Raw genomic sequence first — 19,844 nt, 5'->3', positions numbered from 1 at the left:
AGTGAGAAAAACTAATTATGAATTAAACAAGTTTTCAATTAAATGATCAACATGGTAAGAAAGAAATACCTAGTGGTACTTTATAAATTATACGCTATACATTGTTTAAAAATAGGCCAAGCAAAAAAGAATATATTTTTAACGGAAACAAGTGGTCACGTAAAATGATTAAACTAGAGATCTTGTAGACAGAGGACTTATCATGCAAGGACTTTGGCTAACATATTTTGATAAGTAAAATCTTTGAGTAATCATAGATAACAGCAATCAGCTGATTATTCTTTTCCTGGTGCAACATCAGGCAAGTATATGCTACACAGCCAGGCCACAATCTTTTGCATGTCTGGACTTGTATTGTTTTGGCCAAGACCAAAATTAATCACTGATTAGAACACATTCCTTGTTTTTATTCTGAGAAGACCTATTTTAGACATTCAGATTTGTCAATCAAACTTGTCATTTGGACTAATGGATTGACAGGGCAAACCAAGTAGCCTATTGTTTTAGTCATTGCATTGTATCAACCCTAGAGGCAGTAAAAGAATGATGGACCGGGTTTTGTCAACTTCAACACATAATGTTTACAAAGCTATGACGATTCATTACATTTATAAAAAGAAGCTTTCAACTCTTTTTAAATCCTAAACAATTGAATTACAAAAATATAGATGCACCAGCAAGCATTCTTGTTTTCAGTGAAAATAATTTGTGTTATGATATTCAATAAAACAATATTCTAAAAATATAATCTCTAATTTATGTTTTGAAATACATTAATCAAAATGGTATACCCACAAAACCAAATGTGAGATTACGTTGAAAATCTACCTGTTAGAATAACCGGTACAACTCTGAAAACAAGGAGTTATAACATTTAATTTAAGCATTTTTTTTTTTATCAGGAGCTTAACATAGTATATGTTTTATTACTAAACAGATTTGAGATTTTTAAGAACTCAATTCAAGCTGCCGGTACTCATAAAATTTAAAGACTCATTTTAAAATACAAATAAAAAATAGTACTTTTACTTCCAACAATTCAATCTCGTTTTTGCTACACTCCTGCTTCTTGGAAAAGCCCACAACTTATAATACTTCTTCGTTTACAATATTTAGACGGTTTGAGGGAAAGTTCCCCCACAACTTTTTCGTATTTAATGTATGTTGCTTGATCAGATTGAGCTATTTTAAAAGGTACGGGTCAAGTGGAGGGGATAGATTTCTTCACCTAAAACCGCCTAAATATTGTGAACGAAATTAAGACTGTAGCATGTAACATATCAATCAATGGTAGTTCAAACTCCTAACTTGTGTGAAATTTAGAAAAACAGCACATTCAGTTACGAGGCTTTGTTTATTCATTGTTTATTTATATTGAAAAACAGCTGTAAATAAAGTAACATCATTTTCACAATTTTATCAGTGTTTTATTTCAAATTATTTTCCACATTACAACAAAGAAAAGAGACTAACCTAAAAAGTTTGCTTATTCCTACTAGATGCCTGTAAAAATCAGATCCCTATAATTGAAAAAACATACCAACAATAACCATTTACACAAATCAACAAATATATAAATTACAATAAACTATGTAAATTGAAACATTATACATTTAATTTCAACGTAACAATGGTTATTATAAAACAACAATATGCGGGAATAAATTGTTTACAGCTTTGTTTCTATAACTGGTATAAACCTCAGGAAAGATGAAAATCCTGTATCAAATAACACAGCTTGACGTAAAACGTTATATTTGAAGATCACAAAATATTATTTAAGAGTCAGCAGGAGTCAATAATTTTATCTCTGTTGACTACAGCGCTCCAAAGCCTGTGGTAACTCCAGGAAATACCATCGCAGCTGCAGTACTACTACGCGCGGCCGTAGTGCAAAACAGTGGTTGTCCGAGCCCCGATCAGCAAAAACATGCGTTCACGTTGAAGCATATTAATCATGCACCGTAAGCTTGATTACCAAGCAGAAAATTTTATGTGGTTCTTAATTTCTGTGTGAATTGCTTTTCACATTTTTAAAACTTTTGTTTTTTTAAGATAACACATTTATAAAGTTTGACAAAATAATAACAATTAAAATTTAAAAATAGAGAGCAAATCACATCCACGGTTTCAATAGCTTTAAAATTAGATATTATGCAACTTTTTATTTTAACAAACAATGTCATAATATGCTTCAACCATTAACAATGCCTTTATGGGCAGAAAATCCAAGATGGCCGGCTTTCCTACCGACTCTTAAGTTATAGCATTGACTATTGGATACTGAAGTAGACATCCCATCTATATAGACCAGCTGTCGCTGTTTTTTTAAGCACATAGTTGTGTGAGCCAGTCACAGAATGCGTTAGTGTAAAAAATTCTATTTTCTACCTTATTTTTGGTTTCTGACATAGTTGATGAGTCTTAACAGCGTTGCTTTAGCTCACAATTATGCCCTTTCATCAATTAGACTTGTGAAAAAATTGGTATATTTGACAGAAATTAGTATTTTCATCAGCACAATCTGTTAGTGGCTCACATCAATAACGATGACTATATTGATTTTTTTTTTACTGGCCACAACATGGGGATGGAATGTTTAGTTGTATTAATAGTCAAAGGTTATGGATAAAATGGTATGTTTGCATTGTTTAAGGGCATCATTAAGCTGATTTTACAGACATTTACTAACTTAAAATAGATTTTTGAACTCAGCAAAATGCTCAGACTCAAAGTTAAACCTAGAAATTTTACAAAAAACATAAAGAATAGCGAGGCAAAAATAAAAAATAGTTAAACACATTAAAAAATTACCTTAAGGAATACTTTGTCTCAATGCCTTAAACTATGCGTACAAATATTAACCTGTATAGATAAAAAAGAGAGAAACCAAATAAAATTAATCAAATCGTTAAATATACGTTAATATAGGCTAAGTAACATAGTTTATAGTGAACCATTGCCTACTCTAGACTCCAATGAAAAAACAAAAAATGTTTGTTGTTGATTACTCTCTTGAATGAAGAAACTGAAACTATCTTCATTAATCAAATGAAATTATGAGTATGCTATCCAAAATTTGCAAACTAACTACCTACTCTTAATGGTGCATAAATATAATTAACCGCACCAATTCCTTTTAACTTAAAAGTAAGTAAAAAACTGCTATTTACAAAGTGAAAATGTAATATCGTTAAAATAAATAAACGATACAGGAATGCTCGATCTACCAGAGAGCAGTGGTTCACGTTGGATGGAGTGAGCTTGGTTATTCTCTGAAAAAAAACACACATTGTATTACCAACAAAAATAAAGCACAAGCACATACAAAATAACCATTTGCGATCTTTTAAAAAGAGGCACTTGCATCGTAGTTGTATTTCCTTTGATAAGTTACTCTAAGTTTGGAAGTAATAATTACTCAATTATTGAGTAAGATTCAGACATATTTGGAGTATTTTTAACCAATATAAACTTCATGTGTTGGGTCTTAAATTGATCAACAACTTTTTATTGGCTGGATCGAACCCATATGGTGCACTAGTTGATGAATAGTTACTTGAAGTTAAAATGGTAAAAGAGGTTTTAAACCTAATTTATGACTTTTATTTACACAGTGAACATGTTTCTTACCAAAAATCCAATTATAACCATTTGGATATCGTTTCAAACACAAGTATCTGTTCTCAACAGAAAATTTTGCGACTAGAATAATTTAGTCGGTGCTTACAGATTATGCGATACCACACAAATCTTGAACAAAATCACAACCATTTTTATAGAAGGAGATACTTTTGTCAAGCTGTTGTTGAACTGTAGAATGTCGGATCATCGTGGCACTGCTGTATCGATAAATTTACACCTTAAAAATGCCTCATAAAGTATTTGGATTAAATAAATATATAGGATGGAGAGGACACAGCTAACTCACCTGATGAAAGGTTGCAGACGAGTCAAAGAACACATGAAAACACACACATAATTATACTTTTTATGTGTTCTTTGACTCGTCTGCAACATTTCCCCAGGTGAGTTAGCTGTGACCTCTCCATCCGGCCATATTTATTTAATCCAAGCTAAATGCTTTTTCCTAAAAACATAACCTTAAGAGTCATAAAGTATTTGATATTTTTGGTACAGTACAACCCCGCTAATCCGTCACCTACGGGACCGGGACCATGGTCGGACTATCTGAAGAGCGTATTATTTAATGACCACATTAATTTCTTACTGACATTTTGATCGTGTGTGATCGCGGATGTCCCCGTGACCGCAGGAGACATTTAATATTTTAAAACAATCGCGGGAGACAATGATGATGTTTCAGTGATTGCGGAAGACGTTCAATATTTTGTCACGATCGGGGAAGACGACGATGATGTTTTCTTTACCTCAGAAGTTTGCTGTGATCGCAGATAGCAACGATGGTTAGTTTCTGTGATCGCAGGAGATGATGATGATGTTTATACTTAACCGCAGGAGGTATTCAGGGGTTTGTCTTGACCCCAGACAGACCCCTAACAACAACAAAGTTTCTGTCATTGCTGGAGACGATAATTATGCCCCACCAAGTTCAGGAGATGATTAATATTTTTCTAAAATCGCAGAAGACAATGATGTCCATACGACCGTGGAAGCGTTTAGGATTTTGCCACAATCGCTGAGTATAATGATGATTTATTCCATGACTGTGGGATTTTTTTAGGAATTTTCCACAATCCTGGAAGGCGACTATGCCCATGGTTTTTGTGACCATGGGAAGTGTTCAATATTTTCCACGATCGTAGAGGATGACGATAAATGTTTCTGTGATATCGGGAGATGAATAAGATTTTGACGTGATTGCGGGAAACAATGATGATATCAACACGACCATAACAAATAGTTACAAACATAATCACGATAACATTTTCACTGATAGGCGAAAATGTTCAGATTAAGCAAGAGTTGGACTAGACAAGGTTGGATTAGAAGGGTTCTACTGTACATTTTAACTAAAAGTTTTAGAAGGAAACTAATTCAATGAAACCTTTTAAAATACATGATACATACGCTAATACTACTACGTAATACTTGAAAATGTAATACACATCACTTTACCCAGCATAAAACGTACCATGTTAAATCATACAATATACATAAAATACATACTCAGAAAATAAACAAAAGTACCAATATAATATGCAATAAGCTGTATAGTTCAATCCATACAGACAGACAGTTATGATCAGATGGAAGTTTTTTCTTCATCCACGGAAGCAACAAAACATCCAAGTGAATACTGAATTTATACACTTTCTTTTTTTAGACTTCATCCTCACCTCAACTGCCTAACCAAACAAGTCTATGTGGTGATCTGAAGAGAGTGAAGACAGTCATATAAGCCAATTGAATGGTGAATGCAATGAAAGAAAGTGCAGGAGGCAAGTGATGTACGATGGACGGCGTATCAACCCAATACACCACCTCTGGACACTCGGTACCACTTAAGACCTGCATGTTTGTGCTTCTGTCAACTGTTAAGCTCTGTTGGTATTGTTGTAACTATTGTTTCTAAACCCCAATCGCTTCCAGTATAATTTGCACTCACATTTGAGCCAAATTATTATGCAATTGAGTTTCAGTAAAAATCCAAATGAATCTGAATGTAGTAAAATTGTAAGTAAAGTGAATTAAATTTACTTTAGGTGTTATACCAAATCTATACTGCGAACATGTGTAGTTGACTACACAAGAGAAATATATATTTTGATCTCTCCATCTTTTGCTGTTCTAAGGGTGCACGTAACTTAAATGAAATTCCTTCTTCACCTATACTCTAAACCAATGAAAATCTCACACCACTGTGTGTTACAGTCGATAGCAGCGCACTATTAGGATACATCAAACCTATCAGATGGATTTGGCCTCTGGATTGTCAGAATTACCATAAAGGTTTAGGTTACCTGAGTTGTCAGAACAATCCATTGCTATGATTTAACTACAGCTGTAAAAAATGAACCACACCTTTAAGGTCAGAATCTCTAGATAAATAATATTAGGATCCCTGATGGTTGTTTATCAAAAGTTATATAAATTAAAATTTCTAACAAACTCCACCATGAGGGATTCAATAACACGGACATTCTGTCGTGAACATGTGCTCCATTCCTTGTGGCGAAAACAGCTGTAGGTAGTTAAAACACATAAAAACCTATCTGTCCGACAATAACCTTTATTTGCTAAACATGTCATACGATGGTGAAACATCCACTGTTACCCGTTGGCAGAGGCACCTACAACTTGTTTTCAACAAAAGCATTGGTATACACAAACACTTTTATCAGCTAAAAGATTGACAACTGTATAGACATGCTCAGTGCCCGTGCCCTGGTGCAAAATGCTTATTATTCCAAAACACAATACCAACCCATTCCTGGTTGGAGACTGGTTGTGACCAGTTGCACCGCCCCCAATAATCTGTAATTAGAAGATAAATAATTACAGTTACATTATCTTTTAGTCCCATCTTCACATCTTAGGACCCCAGGTTTTATTTTTGATACCGTTTTACACATTACTTCAGCCTAAGACTAGAGGTTGCGGCATTATCACTTAGATGAAATCCATTGGTGATTGCTGGGATTTTAACCCAATACCTCGGGGGGCCAAAGGCTCGCTCTCTACCACTAGACCAGTTCACTCCTGAATAGCCAACATGGAAGTGTTTTCAGTGAGTGTAGACATTTTAGTTTCCAGTGTTTGTGTGTGTTTGTAAGTGAAAATTAATGTTGGGGTGAACTTAAACTTTCTCATCACTTATATTTTATCATAAGTTAACATTGTTTTGGTTATAACTACCATAACTTAAGTGTTAAGTTTGGCTTTGATTCACAATGCTAGAAAAACAAAAGTGCCTTTGAATCATAGCACATTCAAAACTACATATAAAAGCTACCCTGTTTTGTTCTGACTCCCTAAATACATATGGTTTTATTACTAAAAACTTTGCATGTTTTCACATTTTTTTGGCATCCCACATTTAACGAACTCAAATTATATTATTAGACTTTTTTTTATTATTGCTTATGTTCTTGAGTAAGATGTTTGTGTGTCACCCTATATATTTTGCCAGCTTGTGTGATATCTTTTGGGGGTCTTCTTCAGCTACGGTATCTTTTTATCACTAACACATTAGTCTCCACATTTGCTGACAATACTGGTATTTCAATCAGATTGAGCGAATAAGAAGTGAAACGACGAGTCCAAGAAATGAAATGGAGGAAGAAAGACCTCTGGCCGTGATTCTGCCGCGTTTCCGTCGCCAAATTATTCTCTTGACCTGGCCCCATTAACAGTGACGTTTGTAAATATAGACTATTAGTTTTAGTGATAAGAAAATAGCTTAAGAAGACCCTGTGAAGATACCACACAAGCTGGTGAAATGCATAGGTTGTCACACAACGTCTTACTCAAGAATATAGGCAACAATACAAAGATGATCTAATCATGTTTTCAGCTACAACCCAATTATTTTTACTGGTACTAGAATACTGAATATTTACGTAATGACTTACGTCTCCCATAGTGTCAGGAAGTTTGTAGGCAGCGTGCCGGCCATGCAGGTGGGGCAAGTAGTCTTCCCGTTCACTGAAAACAAAGTGAAAACTGAACTAAACAGTACAAATACCTAAAGAACAACGAGTAAGTATTAGTTGGCTTCAGTCTCTGTACTGCAACTGGATTATGCGTAGTAATGCTCAGAAATAGGCTCGACTCGGCCCAGCGTTCCCCCACCACCCAATTGTGAAACTCACCGCTACAACCATACACTTCATACACTACAGACCATCCAATTCTTCAGCAGTTCAACAGCACTCAATTATTATGTTTATTAATCTAAGATATTACTCCCCACCCTCAAGATTGATTAATTGTCAATCCCCTTTAAACTTTCAACAATTCTTGGCTTGCACAACAAAGGGACATACGTAGTATATAAGGCTTAGCATATATACTTACGCCCCTTTGTCTTGCAAGTGTTTAATTTAACCTCCCTAGGACCAAAAATTATTGAGTAAAAGTTTATTGCTTCCGAGGAAGGTTCTAGATACTTTAGCAGTAGCATCCAATATCAATTAAGAAGATCTCAACTCATCTCTATGTTTAGTTTTCCTCTTGAAGTTTTCAATTTATGATACATTGTAAAGCTGGCTATTTACTATTTTTAATTATTCTAGAACATACATACCGCCTGTCAGATACAGATTGAGTGTTGTCGCGAACCTCCTGCTCATGCTTGGACTTCTCAGATCTATACGAGTATTCTAGTGGTTCTTGAGAGGAACTGCCATCTGTAAAACATATGTGTGTTAGACGAAACAACAAACATAAACCACTGATGAGCTTAAACGTGGAAATCTCGAAAATGCTCAGATTTGTAATTCTTAAGAATCAGCCAGGCTTAGTCTGCTACAAAAAATACACACAAATATACAAAATACAAGATTTTTTTTCTAGAAAAAATGTCTATCACATTTATGTTTTTTTTTTAGTGGTTAGAGTGCGGGACTTCGGTTCCTGAGGTCCCCGAGTTCAAATCCTGCCAAATAACCAATGGAACCAATAACAAATCCCATTTCCGTAAAAATACAAACAATAGCAGCAAATAGTGCGCACATATTAGTTTCACGCGCCTTTGATTCGGATTATAGGAAAACGCAAAGACCAAACTTTGTAAGAAAAGTGGCTTGGATACGCTTATGAAGCGCATCTACTACTCGTTTAGCAAACCACAGCCTTATAAGGAGCGTCTTGAACTGGTGTCTTGATCTTGTCTGGCTTATCAGCCAAGACGCTACCACCGAGCTACTGTATTTGATGTAATATACAATCTAATATACTCACCACTTTTTTTATCAAAGAAGCCTTCGAACAGGACAAAGTTGTTGTTCTGAGGGTGAATCTTTGATAACTTGTAGTGCTTGTTCATGAAGGACAAGAAGCTTTGAGTTGGTTTGTCAATCGCTAGTTTATAAGGCACAGTGTCTTTGTCCTGAAAAATAAAAAAATCCAAATTTAGCTCAACAAGGGGACTTGTGCGCAAATTGCACAGTGTTAGGCTCCATATAAGTTTTTTCCGAGGCAAAATGAATCCAGTGCAATACCCATTCATTATATTACCTTTTCAAGATTATGTTTATCAGAGCAGTGACTACTAACTTTAAATAAATCAGGTCACTCAAAAAAGTAGCCTATTTGAAATACATTTTCATTAGTGAAATCGATCCCAGAAATGTTCTACTCTTATTCCGGTTTCTATTCTTTCAAACTGATTATCCATTCTAGATTCCATTGATTTCATTATGTTAAAAATAGTTTATGGTGCTCAAACTAATATTTTTTACTAGTGTTTTGTTGATACCGATATAATTCTTTTTTTATCACATGTTCTGAAAGAATTGATTATACTACATATTGATTATACTACGTTATGTCTTTATGATGGGGTGTTTGTTTGAATAAAAGAAAAAGCAGCAATAAAAAATTCCAATGTGCCAAATTCAGTGAAAACTTTCCTAAACACATGAAATGTCATATTGAAGATGAACATATGAAGTGATGGTAAATGAAGGTATTACAAAACAATCTTCAAATAAAAAAAATAAAATCTTTTAACTGGAGGTGTGCCAGCCTGAGATTTCAAGCTAAATTCAAGGTAATATCAAGATCATCCTATAACCTCCCACAGTCGAGGAGACATCATCGTCATCTTCTGTGATGACTGCAAAATCCCGAATATCACCGTCTTCCACGGTCTCAGCAAAATCCTATATATAGCTCAGTGGTCACAGAAACGTTACCAAGGTCTTCTGCGATCAGGGTTGAGATTATTTTTTATATAACCCATAAAAAATACAGTATATAATATTACATTTTTTTGTACAACCTATCCCTAAATAAAGAGGCCATTAGTTGATTAACTGTTTTCAAGTTTTATCCCTATATACAAATAACATAATAATACTCTGTTTCTTCCTGAAACAAATATAGTAGGCTTATAACTTTTTTTGATAACTTATGATATAATATTTTTTATTTTTATTTTAATAAACTATGCAAACTGCACCAAAATGTGGCAAATTTTGGGTTAACAAACCTAACGCGGCAGTTCCAGGGTTAATACTGAAAGCCCACAGTCACCTAAAATAATTTTATATCACATTATGTGTACCTACTGTAGGCAAGAATTAGGCTACCCTATGACCAATTTCACTTAAATATTGTTTAAACGATATATAAACTTCACATACAATATATTAACTGTTAACATACCTCCAACATGTAGTCAAACATTTTCCTTCCCGCTCCAGTCCTCTGCTTTGATTCATGGATATAGAAATCAAGTACGCACAACGTCTCCTTCTCATGGACCATGCCAGTTGCGTCATCACACAGGGACAAATGCTTCATTCCCATCTTCAGAATACCAACAACGCTTCCTTTCCCACTGCAAATTACAAGTTAAAACTAAACTAATTTGGGTTGTCAGATTGCTTACAAAATTTAATATAAACAGCGGTAAATCCTATATCGGTATCCTATATGTAACATGAGAAAAGTTTGAATACTTGTTACTCTGATCTTGGAATCGGCACCAAAAAACACCTTTATACTTACGTTACAACTAAGTCCTGTGTCAAAAAATAAGTTCTAGACCAGTGTCTATAGTCAGGGAAAATCATTAATGCCATAAAGTACAGACAAACTTTCAAAAATTTAACAAGGGTCTTATGGAATTACAATTAACAGCAGAGGGTAGATCATTTATATAGATTAAGAAAAGAATGGAGCCAAGGACTGAACCTTGTGGCACTCCCCACTCAACTGCCATTTCATCTGACCATCTTCCTTTTATACAAACTTCGTTTTCAAATTTGTATGTAGCTTTTTATAAAATATAATGGAGGACCATCAAATCCATAATACTGTAATTTAGAGATATGGAGGATATGGCTGTCAACGGAGTCACAGAAGGTGGCTTGAGCACAAGTTTTATTTTCAAAAGAGAGATGAACTTGCCTGACCAGATCGTCTAATGCATTAAGAATGGATTTTCTCTTTCTAAAACCCTTGATTTTTGTTCAAGATATTCTTCAAAATAATTTCTGTTTTGATTGTTATCTATTGATTGTTTGATTGTTAATTATTTCTATTAGTTTTCCCACAACAGGTATAATTGAAACTCGTCTATCACCATGCTCTGAGGTTGGTCCTTTTTGGTAAATGAGAAAGACTCGAGAGACTTTGAACAAGCACTAAACCCTAGGACTGCCTTGCGTTTGATGTGAAACGTCGGTTTGAAAAACAACCGATTGACTAGTCGATTGTTTTTTCCAGTCGGTTGTCCCATCACTAAAAAAAACCTCTGCAAAATGGCCAAAATTGCCAGGGCACCGAGCATTTTAGCATATATCAGGTCAGGGCAGTCCTAGGGTTAATAATCCAACAGTTTTCATTGGAGAGGCAGTGAAGAATTACCATATCTTCTCTTTGTTCTCTCCCAGTGGCAAGACACGGGCAGAACAACTAGTAAAAAATAAAATTAATGTTATTTAAATAGGAAATAAATATGACAATTTTGAGGGATGATTTTAGTATGGAAATCTAGCCACGTAAATGGAAATTCTCTTAGTCTTCAGGTTTGCTGTGGCGGGGGTATATACAGTAGACTCCCTCTTATTCGGACACCTTGGGACTGAGGCCAGTCCGGATAACGGGTTTTCCTGTTAAACCGACGTCCGTAAGAACTCGTTAAAACGGACTGTTTACTGTGATGTTCGACTTAAATTTAGGAGAGCATTGTATTTAGACACGTGACGTGGTCACTGGTCTCAAATCTTTCACACGAGAACAGTCGTTTCATTACTGCCCACTACCTGCCGATCTAGTCCGGTTAAACCAATGTGCTGATGAAAATTGTCCGGTTACAGAGATGTCATTTCCGCCGAGTGTAGTCCGGTTAAACCGATGTCCGGTTAAAAGGTGTCTGGATAAGAGGGCGTCTACTGTACTTTTTAAGTTATCAAATATTTTATTGTTGTTAATATGATTTTCATCTATGGTAGCATCAAAGCTTCAGATGCGGCTCCAGAGGGTAGGCCCAGGCCTACCCAAAATTTTGGTAGATATTTCAAAATTATGAAAAAAAAAATAATTATATGTAAATAAAGTGAAAGCATTAAACCTCATTATTTTGCATTTTAATTTTGAAATTCCCCCCTTTTTGCTCCACAAAGCCCCTCAAACCTCTCGTCCCCCGATCAAACTCTTTCTCGATCCTTGTCAGGCCTACCAAAAAAAATAATCCTGGAGCCGCCCCTGCAAAGCTTAATCAAAATTTTTTTTTTTTCAAAGAAAACATTGAAAGGCAACACTAGCCTAATACAGCGTACTTACTGGTTTTCCCTCGGATCAATCATGATATAGAATGTGTGATCGCAGTTTCTCAATTTCTCGGCACTGGTGATGGGATGATGTAGGCCTTGTGCTTTGGACGAGGCCTGTCCCATGGAGTCTACTATTTCCGCCACTTGATTTGCCACATGTCTGACGAATAACAACCAAGGTCAGAAATTATCATCGTAAGTAGACTGTACCATAGCATATTTTAAGGGATTTCCACTGGGTGACAGAGGTGCCAGACTAACTGCGTGGTTTGGAATGCCCCCCATCAAAAAGGGGAATCCGGGCAAATTTGCCAATTTTTGCATAAGTTTAAGTGAAAATCACGCATTTCTACGTATCTTTTAATGAATTTTTCAATTATATTTGCTTGTAAATAGTCCATAATCTCAATTAATTACTCTTATTCTAGAACGTTGTAACAGGCCAAGGCTCCCTTCACCACCTCTTCAATCATAGCTCAATACCGTACTCTAAAATATTTACATAATGTTATTCTTTACATTCCGATACATTTAAAATGAGAATAAAAAAAATATGCTGCACCACCCATAGTCACTGGGCGACAAAATCTCAGCACTAGGCGACACAGTGTCGCCCAGTTAACCCTTTGGTAGGGGTGTGTGAATAGTGATTTTTGGGTTCGAATCGAATCAAATCGAATACTTCATATTTTTGAATATTGAATATTACCGAGCGAATATTTTATTATTATAGACTCCAAAGAGTTTTTTCAATCACAGCTTTGGAACTCTACTAAGGTTAATAATTCTGAATTTAACCAATGTAACATTTTTTTTAAATCAATTTTTTTCCTTACATATGTTATTTGTTCTTAGTGGTACAGGTGTTCTTATTTCGTCATTCTACTGTACCTTAAGTTCAGTTACAAATACCCCCGCCGCAGCAAACCTGCTGACAAAGCGAATTTCCATTTGTCTGAATTTATTTTCAGTTAAATATATTTTAATAACATTAGATTTAACGAGTACCTAGGTTTGCTGCTACAAGGAAACTAATAAAGTGTGTTTTTGAGTAAAATATTGATAGCTTAGTACAAAATAAATAAATTTGCCAAGTTTGATCAAAATATTTTCATAAACAAGCAAACTACAACATTTGACAATATTCTCCATAAGAATAACATGGGAATTTTAAATTTACATTTTTTTAAATTTTCTCCGTTACTAATATTCGAACAAAAATACTTTTATATACTAAATTATTTGTTTTTTAAAGCTCTTTAAAAAGGTCTAAAGAGAAATTGGGAAATTTTGTGTTTTGAGGGTCAAAAGTGAGAAAAACCAATTTTTACCCCATAAAACCCCCCGTAAAGCCCCGTTCCCATGTTCCGATCGTGCTGGTTCGCGAACTCATTCAAGTTTATCCCGCTTTACACCTTTAAACCAAATTTCATCAAAATCGGACAAAAATTACTCAAGTTATCGCGTTCACGGACGTATATATATATATATATATATATATATATATATATATATATAAGTCTATATATGAGGGGTTGAGAGGCCAAGGGAGATATGTGACTTTTTAAAAAATGTTGTCATGGTAACGGGTTTTGTTAAAAAAGGGTGGAATTTCAACAAATAATTCATTTATATCCCTTGGCCTCCAAACTAAACACCTAAGAGTTGGAAGCCAAGGGGTATAAGTGAATTTATTTTTATTTTTATTTTATTTTTTATGACTCTGAAAAAAATACAATGACATTTTTTAAAAAGTCACTTATCTCCCTTGGCCTCTCAACCCCTCATATATATACATATATAAAAATTTGAACGAATAGTGTTTTTGGCCTCTGGGGACATCAAAATGAAAAAGTAAATCGGTCCCGGGTCTAGGTCTTACCGTGCCACCTACGGTAATAGCTACTTCCCTATAGGGAAATTCGCTAAAAGTAGATCCTAATTAAGCTAAGAGAATATATTTAAAAGTTATACAAATAGATATATGTCTGATAAACTAATACAAACTCAATTGCTGCTAAATATAGGCTATTGTTAATTAATCAAATAAGAATGGTTGACAGTCTTGTGTTTCCTTGCCAGTAGTTTGCAGTAAGCCTATCGTATTGGAGCATTGTAAGCTAGCCAGCTGAGCGGAGAGATCTTAATAATGACACAACAAAATTATCGTCCTTGAAAATGGTCGTGTATACTTTAGAGTTAATGCTGACGTTGCCGTTGTGACTTTATAATATAAAGCATGATGAAATAAAACAACACAATAGGCTACCATATGATTTATTTGGTTGAAATCAGAGATTATTTCTAGGTTTGTTTACTATTCGAATGTTCGAATATACTCATTAAGATCGAGTCGGGCTCGAATACTTAGTATTCGTTTAACTATTCGAACTTTCGAATATTCGCACACCCCTACCCTTTGGGTGCCAGAAATTTATTTTGGTACTTTCCGAATAGAGCCAGAGTTTTTTGAGAGAGCCTTAATTTTGAATAAATTTTTATGAGGTGTTAGCCCGTCCTACGTACGGGAGTAGTCAGTTAAAACTGTGATGAATCAGAACAGCTAGCTTACACGTATAAAGACAAATTTTATAGCAGCCTACAGTAGAAAGAGTAATTATCAATTGAGAAAGTGTATAGGCCTAGTCAACGATATCACCTTCAAATTCCATCGCATACCTGCCTCTTCCATAATCAATATCAACACAATACAATTACTCATACTATACACAATTTCCAGTAGGTCTGAATAGAAACTCCCTAAAATAAAACGAAAACATCCAATAAAATTTACAGTACACATAACTATAACGTTGGTGTCCTGACATCATTAAACGAATCGTCCACACATATCCTTTATATAAATTTCACTGCATCAATTGCTAAATAAATAAGTGTAAACAATGAAAAGTAAAAACAACAACATATAGTTTGTTTTGGTAAACAGCTGAGTAAAAATAAAATAATATTCATTTGAACAAAAGAACTGGTCACATGTTGAAGGAATTTAAAACGTAAAACACGCTAGTAAAGCTAGTGACGTAATTAATTGTCTATGTTTATTATCCATTCCGTTATCAGTTCTAATATCCTTAATAATTAACCACCCTAATTGAATCAATGTACACCGTAATTCCCCATATTCATTTATTTCAACTATAAAATATTCAGCGCCTCCAAACGTAACCACAACTAAACACATGCCAAACAACTTTTTAGATTTCATAAAAGGATGGTTAGTCTAATTGCAGTATCCTAAGTCAATGATGACGATGTGCTCAATCTATGTCATTCATATCTGTATATCTTTGGATAAAATCCGTCTGGGTTGTGGTGGTAATTTAAAATTGTATTTCTGAGGATTCTTGATCTCCTTCTCTATGACATCAATATTTCCGGGCCTAATCCAAGCAAAGTTTAATCATTCAAAAACATTGATTGTAAACAAACCAAGATGAATTAAAACGTGTAAAAATGGATTTTCCTACCCTTTTCTAAAAAAGTTGAGCAGTATAATAATTTGCATATCCTTTTTTTAAGACTCGTGTACAGAGCCTCGACTTGTATACATCGATGGTGTTACTTTTCTCGGTGGTCTACTAATCTTACTTATTTCCTGAAAATCAATGACAAATCAGAGTAAATAAAAAATAACCTCATAGTTCTATATATTAAAAGAATCTGTCATCCTCTTATTGAAGGATTGAACGTATCAATGATTAGCATTACACATAGTATAAATAAGTCAACCCTTAGTATGTCTTTTAATTTGATCCAAATGCTGAATTTGTGTTACAAACGCTGAATGTTTACAGATGTTATGTTAAACAAATTATAATACACCAAAAGCTAGTTTAGAATCTTAGCGTCGGCTGCTAGACTTTTCAAAAATTAAAACTTAATTTCTAAATAACTGGGGCCCTAAACTAAAATTATGGCTTCGACATTCCCTAGTTCTCAAAATTATCTTTCTTTCAACACAAAAATAATGAAAATCCGTCGAGTGGTTGATTCAGAATCGTGAAATAAAAAACCACTGTTTCGTTTTAATATTATAGATGTGTCAAATTACTGGAAATTTTGTCAAGATTTCCAGAATATCGGATATATTTCCTTAGGGCGGATAGGATTCACCCCATTTCGCATACTAATTTAGATGTATTTCTTATGGAAGGAGTACTTCAATAAGATATTAATTAAATAAGTAATAACTCGTAATCTGTTTAACCAAAATAAACACATTATATAATTTTCTTGTAGAAAATTTAATCTTCTTCAATTTTATAATTTAGTATAGTACCTATACAAAAAGTTGACAGTTTTTGAGATATAATCAAAAAACCCAAAATGCGTACCTTTCACCCCCCCCCCCTTTTCCCCTCCGCTGCCCCAGCTTACCACCTTGGAGTCAGGGCTTTTGGTATGTTAACACCCTAAGCCCCCTGAACAAGTTTCTGAAGGAATCACTTAGTTACCTGCTCACACACTCTACGGCCTACGCCCACTTTTGGATCATTCATTGACTGGACTATATTATTAAAAGATGCGCTGGATTGCATCACAAAAAATGCACTGGATTGCATAATTAAAATTTTTACTGGATTGCATCATTAAAAGTTGCACTAGGTTGAATCATCGACTCAACTTTGTGATGTAATTGAACATAATTGTTGCCTACCCTACTCTTAACCTAATGCTAACGAAATACTTACGAAGCTCTTTTTCTGTCACCATTGAAATCCGCCGGTAGCAGCGTGTTGGATACTTTGGAAATATGATTTTGGAAGATGTCATTTAAGTTATGTTTGAATTCCATATTTAATGCACTATTACAACAAAGAATGTAAGAACTTGATTTGAAAAGTTAACAACGTTCGACAGTACGTGTAGTCCAAAAAATTAACTTGTGATGGATTTACACGACAACCTTCCCTTCCTTAAAAGTTCCTTAGTCCAGTTCCAGTTCCAGTTCCAACGTAGCGTCACTACACTCCACTCACTACACTTACACTAGCGCAGGCAGAATGGCGGGAATGGCGGTTGGCGGGAGCTACGATTGTTGACAAACACAAACCTACCCTGCGTGACCTTGAAACTAGAAAGCGTCGACAAAACAACTCGGCTACCCCCACCCCAGCCAGTATCTAGCCCTAGCCCTTGTCTATTGTCTTCCCACCCCATGTTTCACTTTCACTGCTTGCAACCTTTGCTCACCCTCTGCGCTCTGCTCTGCGTCGCAGCCGGCCTCAATTCGCCAACATCAAGTTCACAATGTGCTTATTTGCTATACGCTGTAAAATATGGTATGGAAATGCGAATCACTACTTCAGCGAAACATTTTCTTAAACTAGGCTACATTTTGTAATAAAATCAAATATATGTATTTCGTCATAGTGAAATACGAGTACTTAATTGCAGTCCCTTTAAACAAATGTAAGCATGTAAACAGCTGAAATGGCAATGCAAAAGTCGGTCAAGGAATGGAATAATCAAGTTTTGCGTATGCAGGCTTATAATAGTGGAATGTATCTTGTTGTAATTTTATTTTTGGTTTACCCTGTCTTGACCCTAGGCTCATTCAAAACGCTTGTTATAATCCCCATTTGTATAGATTAATATGCATTTGTTGAAAAAAAAATCAACATAAGCGCAAATTTCCAGAATGTATCTTTTTGAGTCAATAGTAAAACGTCGGTAGTCCAAAATTATGTCTTATTTCAACTAATGTTGATCGAAGCTGACATGTTTCGTTGCACTGCAACATCGTCGGAACTTTACGTCAAAAACATCAAATAATTTAAACATAACATACAACACGGGACACGGACACGAAATAACACGATAGCGTTATCATGACGCGGCACGACGATGTTTGCAGTGCAACGAAACATGTCAGCTTTGATCAACATTATACATATAGCTGAAATAAGACTAAGACACAATTTCGGACTGCTGACGGAGGCAAGCCTATAAAGTCAGTACATTTCACTTATTCACTACTACGATAGCATATCCGCATAATGTAGCGTATAGCGACAATAAATTTTAGACTCGCGTGTACTATCTCGCCCCGAAATGGGACTTTCGTGACGAGTATTGACCGATACTTTTTTATCATGGTGAAAAAAACGACTTCATCGCTCCTTTTGAGCTAACCGGGGACTTCAGTTGTAACAAAGTATTCTTTGTGTAGCGAAAGTAATGTTTATGTTATGAAGTCAGCTGATCAATTTTTTTTGTATGGAAATTGATGATTTTCGAAGATCTCAGCTGTATGGAAATTGGCTATTTTCGAATACAGTGATGAAATAGTATTACGTTTATAGTCCTGAAAATATGTGTTTGCTGGTAAACACATTTGGGACGAGTGACGTACGGTATTTTACACCATACTACTCTAAGATAACTTAAGAGTCTTCCTTAGTGGTAGCCATGTTGGATTTCTTCCCCATAAGAACAATGTTAAACATTACATCATTTGTGGACACGTAACGGCGTTATTTGTTAAGATATAGCTTTGAAATTTATAATTTGTATTTTTAACATAATAGACTCGTGACTGAGGTTTTTGAATTTCGAAAATCCATTTTCATTTCCTTTCAATAATTAGCTTAATTTTAAGCTAATTAATAATCAATTATTCATTATAAAAATTAAAAATTGTGAAATAAAAAACGTCAATCTCTAGAGGACCGCAATTCCTTAAATTTAACTCCTTAACCATAATTATATGACAATTTGCTGATGAGATATTTGGACCCAAAGTTAACATTGTTCTTATGGGGAAGAAATCCAACATGGCTTCCACTACGGAAGACTCTTAACAATAAAAAAATCTGAACAAATAAAATCCTTATCCCCACCAGGACTCGTCACTACTCACCTCTAAGAGAGGTTATGTTTTTGTTTATACTCATTGCCAAATATAATCAGCTGGTTGGTGTCCGGCAAAAACTCATTACAGTACAATACGTATGAACCCCATTTGAAAGCTGGCAGTAAAAAGGTGTTTTACAGACTAAATCCATGCGTGGGTATGTTAAAACCAGTGTAGTATGACGAACAAGTAACGAGACCGAACACCACACTGCAACTTGGGGCTTTATTTTAGCCAAGATATAAGCCAAGATACAGCCAAGACCTGTAACAGGACAAAAATGTCCGATGATACCATGAGTCAATAGACGGATTGTCAACGACGCAGCGGCAGCGCTGGTTCGGAGAGTTCATGGAAGACCGTTTTCAAAATCATGCACAACGTATGACCGTATGGACTTTCGTCCTACTGAAGCTACCTTTTCTACTGAAAAGTAGTTTCAAACCGGGGGTTACAGCAACTACTTTTAATCTTTGACATCAGTAATGTTTTAATAAATAAATACTATCAGTCCGATAAATTTTAGACTTAGATGTCTG

The 19,844-nt window shown here is 34.9% G+C and overlaps 1 protein-coding gene across 2 annotated transcripts; it reads right to left on the bottom strand.

Moving 5' to 3' along the window:
- Nucleotides 1-1,729: 1,729 nt before the first annotated feature.
- Nucleotides 1,730-17,335, bottom strand: LOC128995878 (alpha-tubulin N-acetyltransferase-like). Of its 2 annotated transcripts, XM_054420906.1 has the most exons (8): nucleotides 17,141-17,335; nucleotides 12,439-12,588; nucleotides 10,315-10,489; nucleotides 8,887-9,034; nucleotides 8,231-8,333; nucleotides 7,557-7,629; nucleotides 6,410-6,459; nucleotides 3,169-3,275 (listed from the first exon to the last, which is right to left on the bottom strand). In XM_054420906.1, the coding sequence occupies exons 1-8, from the start codon at nucleotides 17,242-17,244 to the stop codon at nucleotides 3,269-3,271; spliced, it is 810 nt and encodes a 269-aa protein (XP_054276881.1). In that variant the 5' UTR covers nucleotides 17,245-17,335; the 3' UTR covers nucleotides 3,169-3,268. The 2 variants fall into 2 exon arrangements, with proteins under 2 accessions (XP_054276880.1, XP_054276881.1); XM_054420905.1 differs by lacking the exon at nucleotides 6,410-6,459 and having other exon boundaries at nucleotides 1,730-3,275.
- Nucleotides 17,336-19,844: the final 2,509 nt, after the last annotated feature.

This window comes from Macrosteles quadrilineatus, unplaced genomic scaffold (assembly GCF_028750875.1).
Source record: "Macrosteles quadrilineatus isolate MER2022 unplaced genomic scaffold, UCM_ALF_1.0 Scaffold_5__1_contigs__length_97177068, whole genome shotgun sequence".
In the NCBI taxonomy this organism is placed as follows: domain Eukaryota; kingdom Metazoa; phylum Arthropoda; class Insecta; order Hemiptera; family Cicadellidae; genus Macrosteles; species Macrosteles quadrilineatus.
This window is presented reverse-complemented; position numbering and strand designations above follow the sequence as displayed.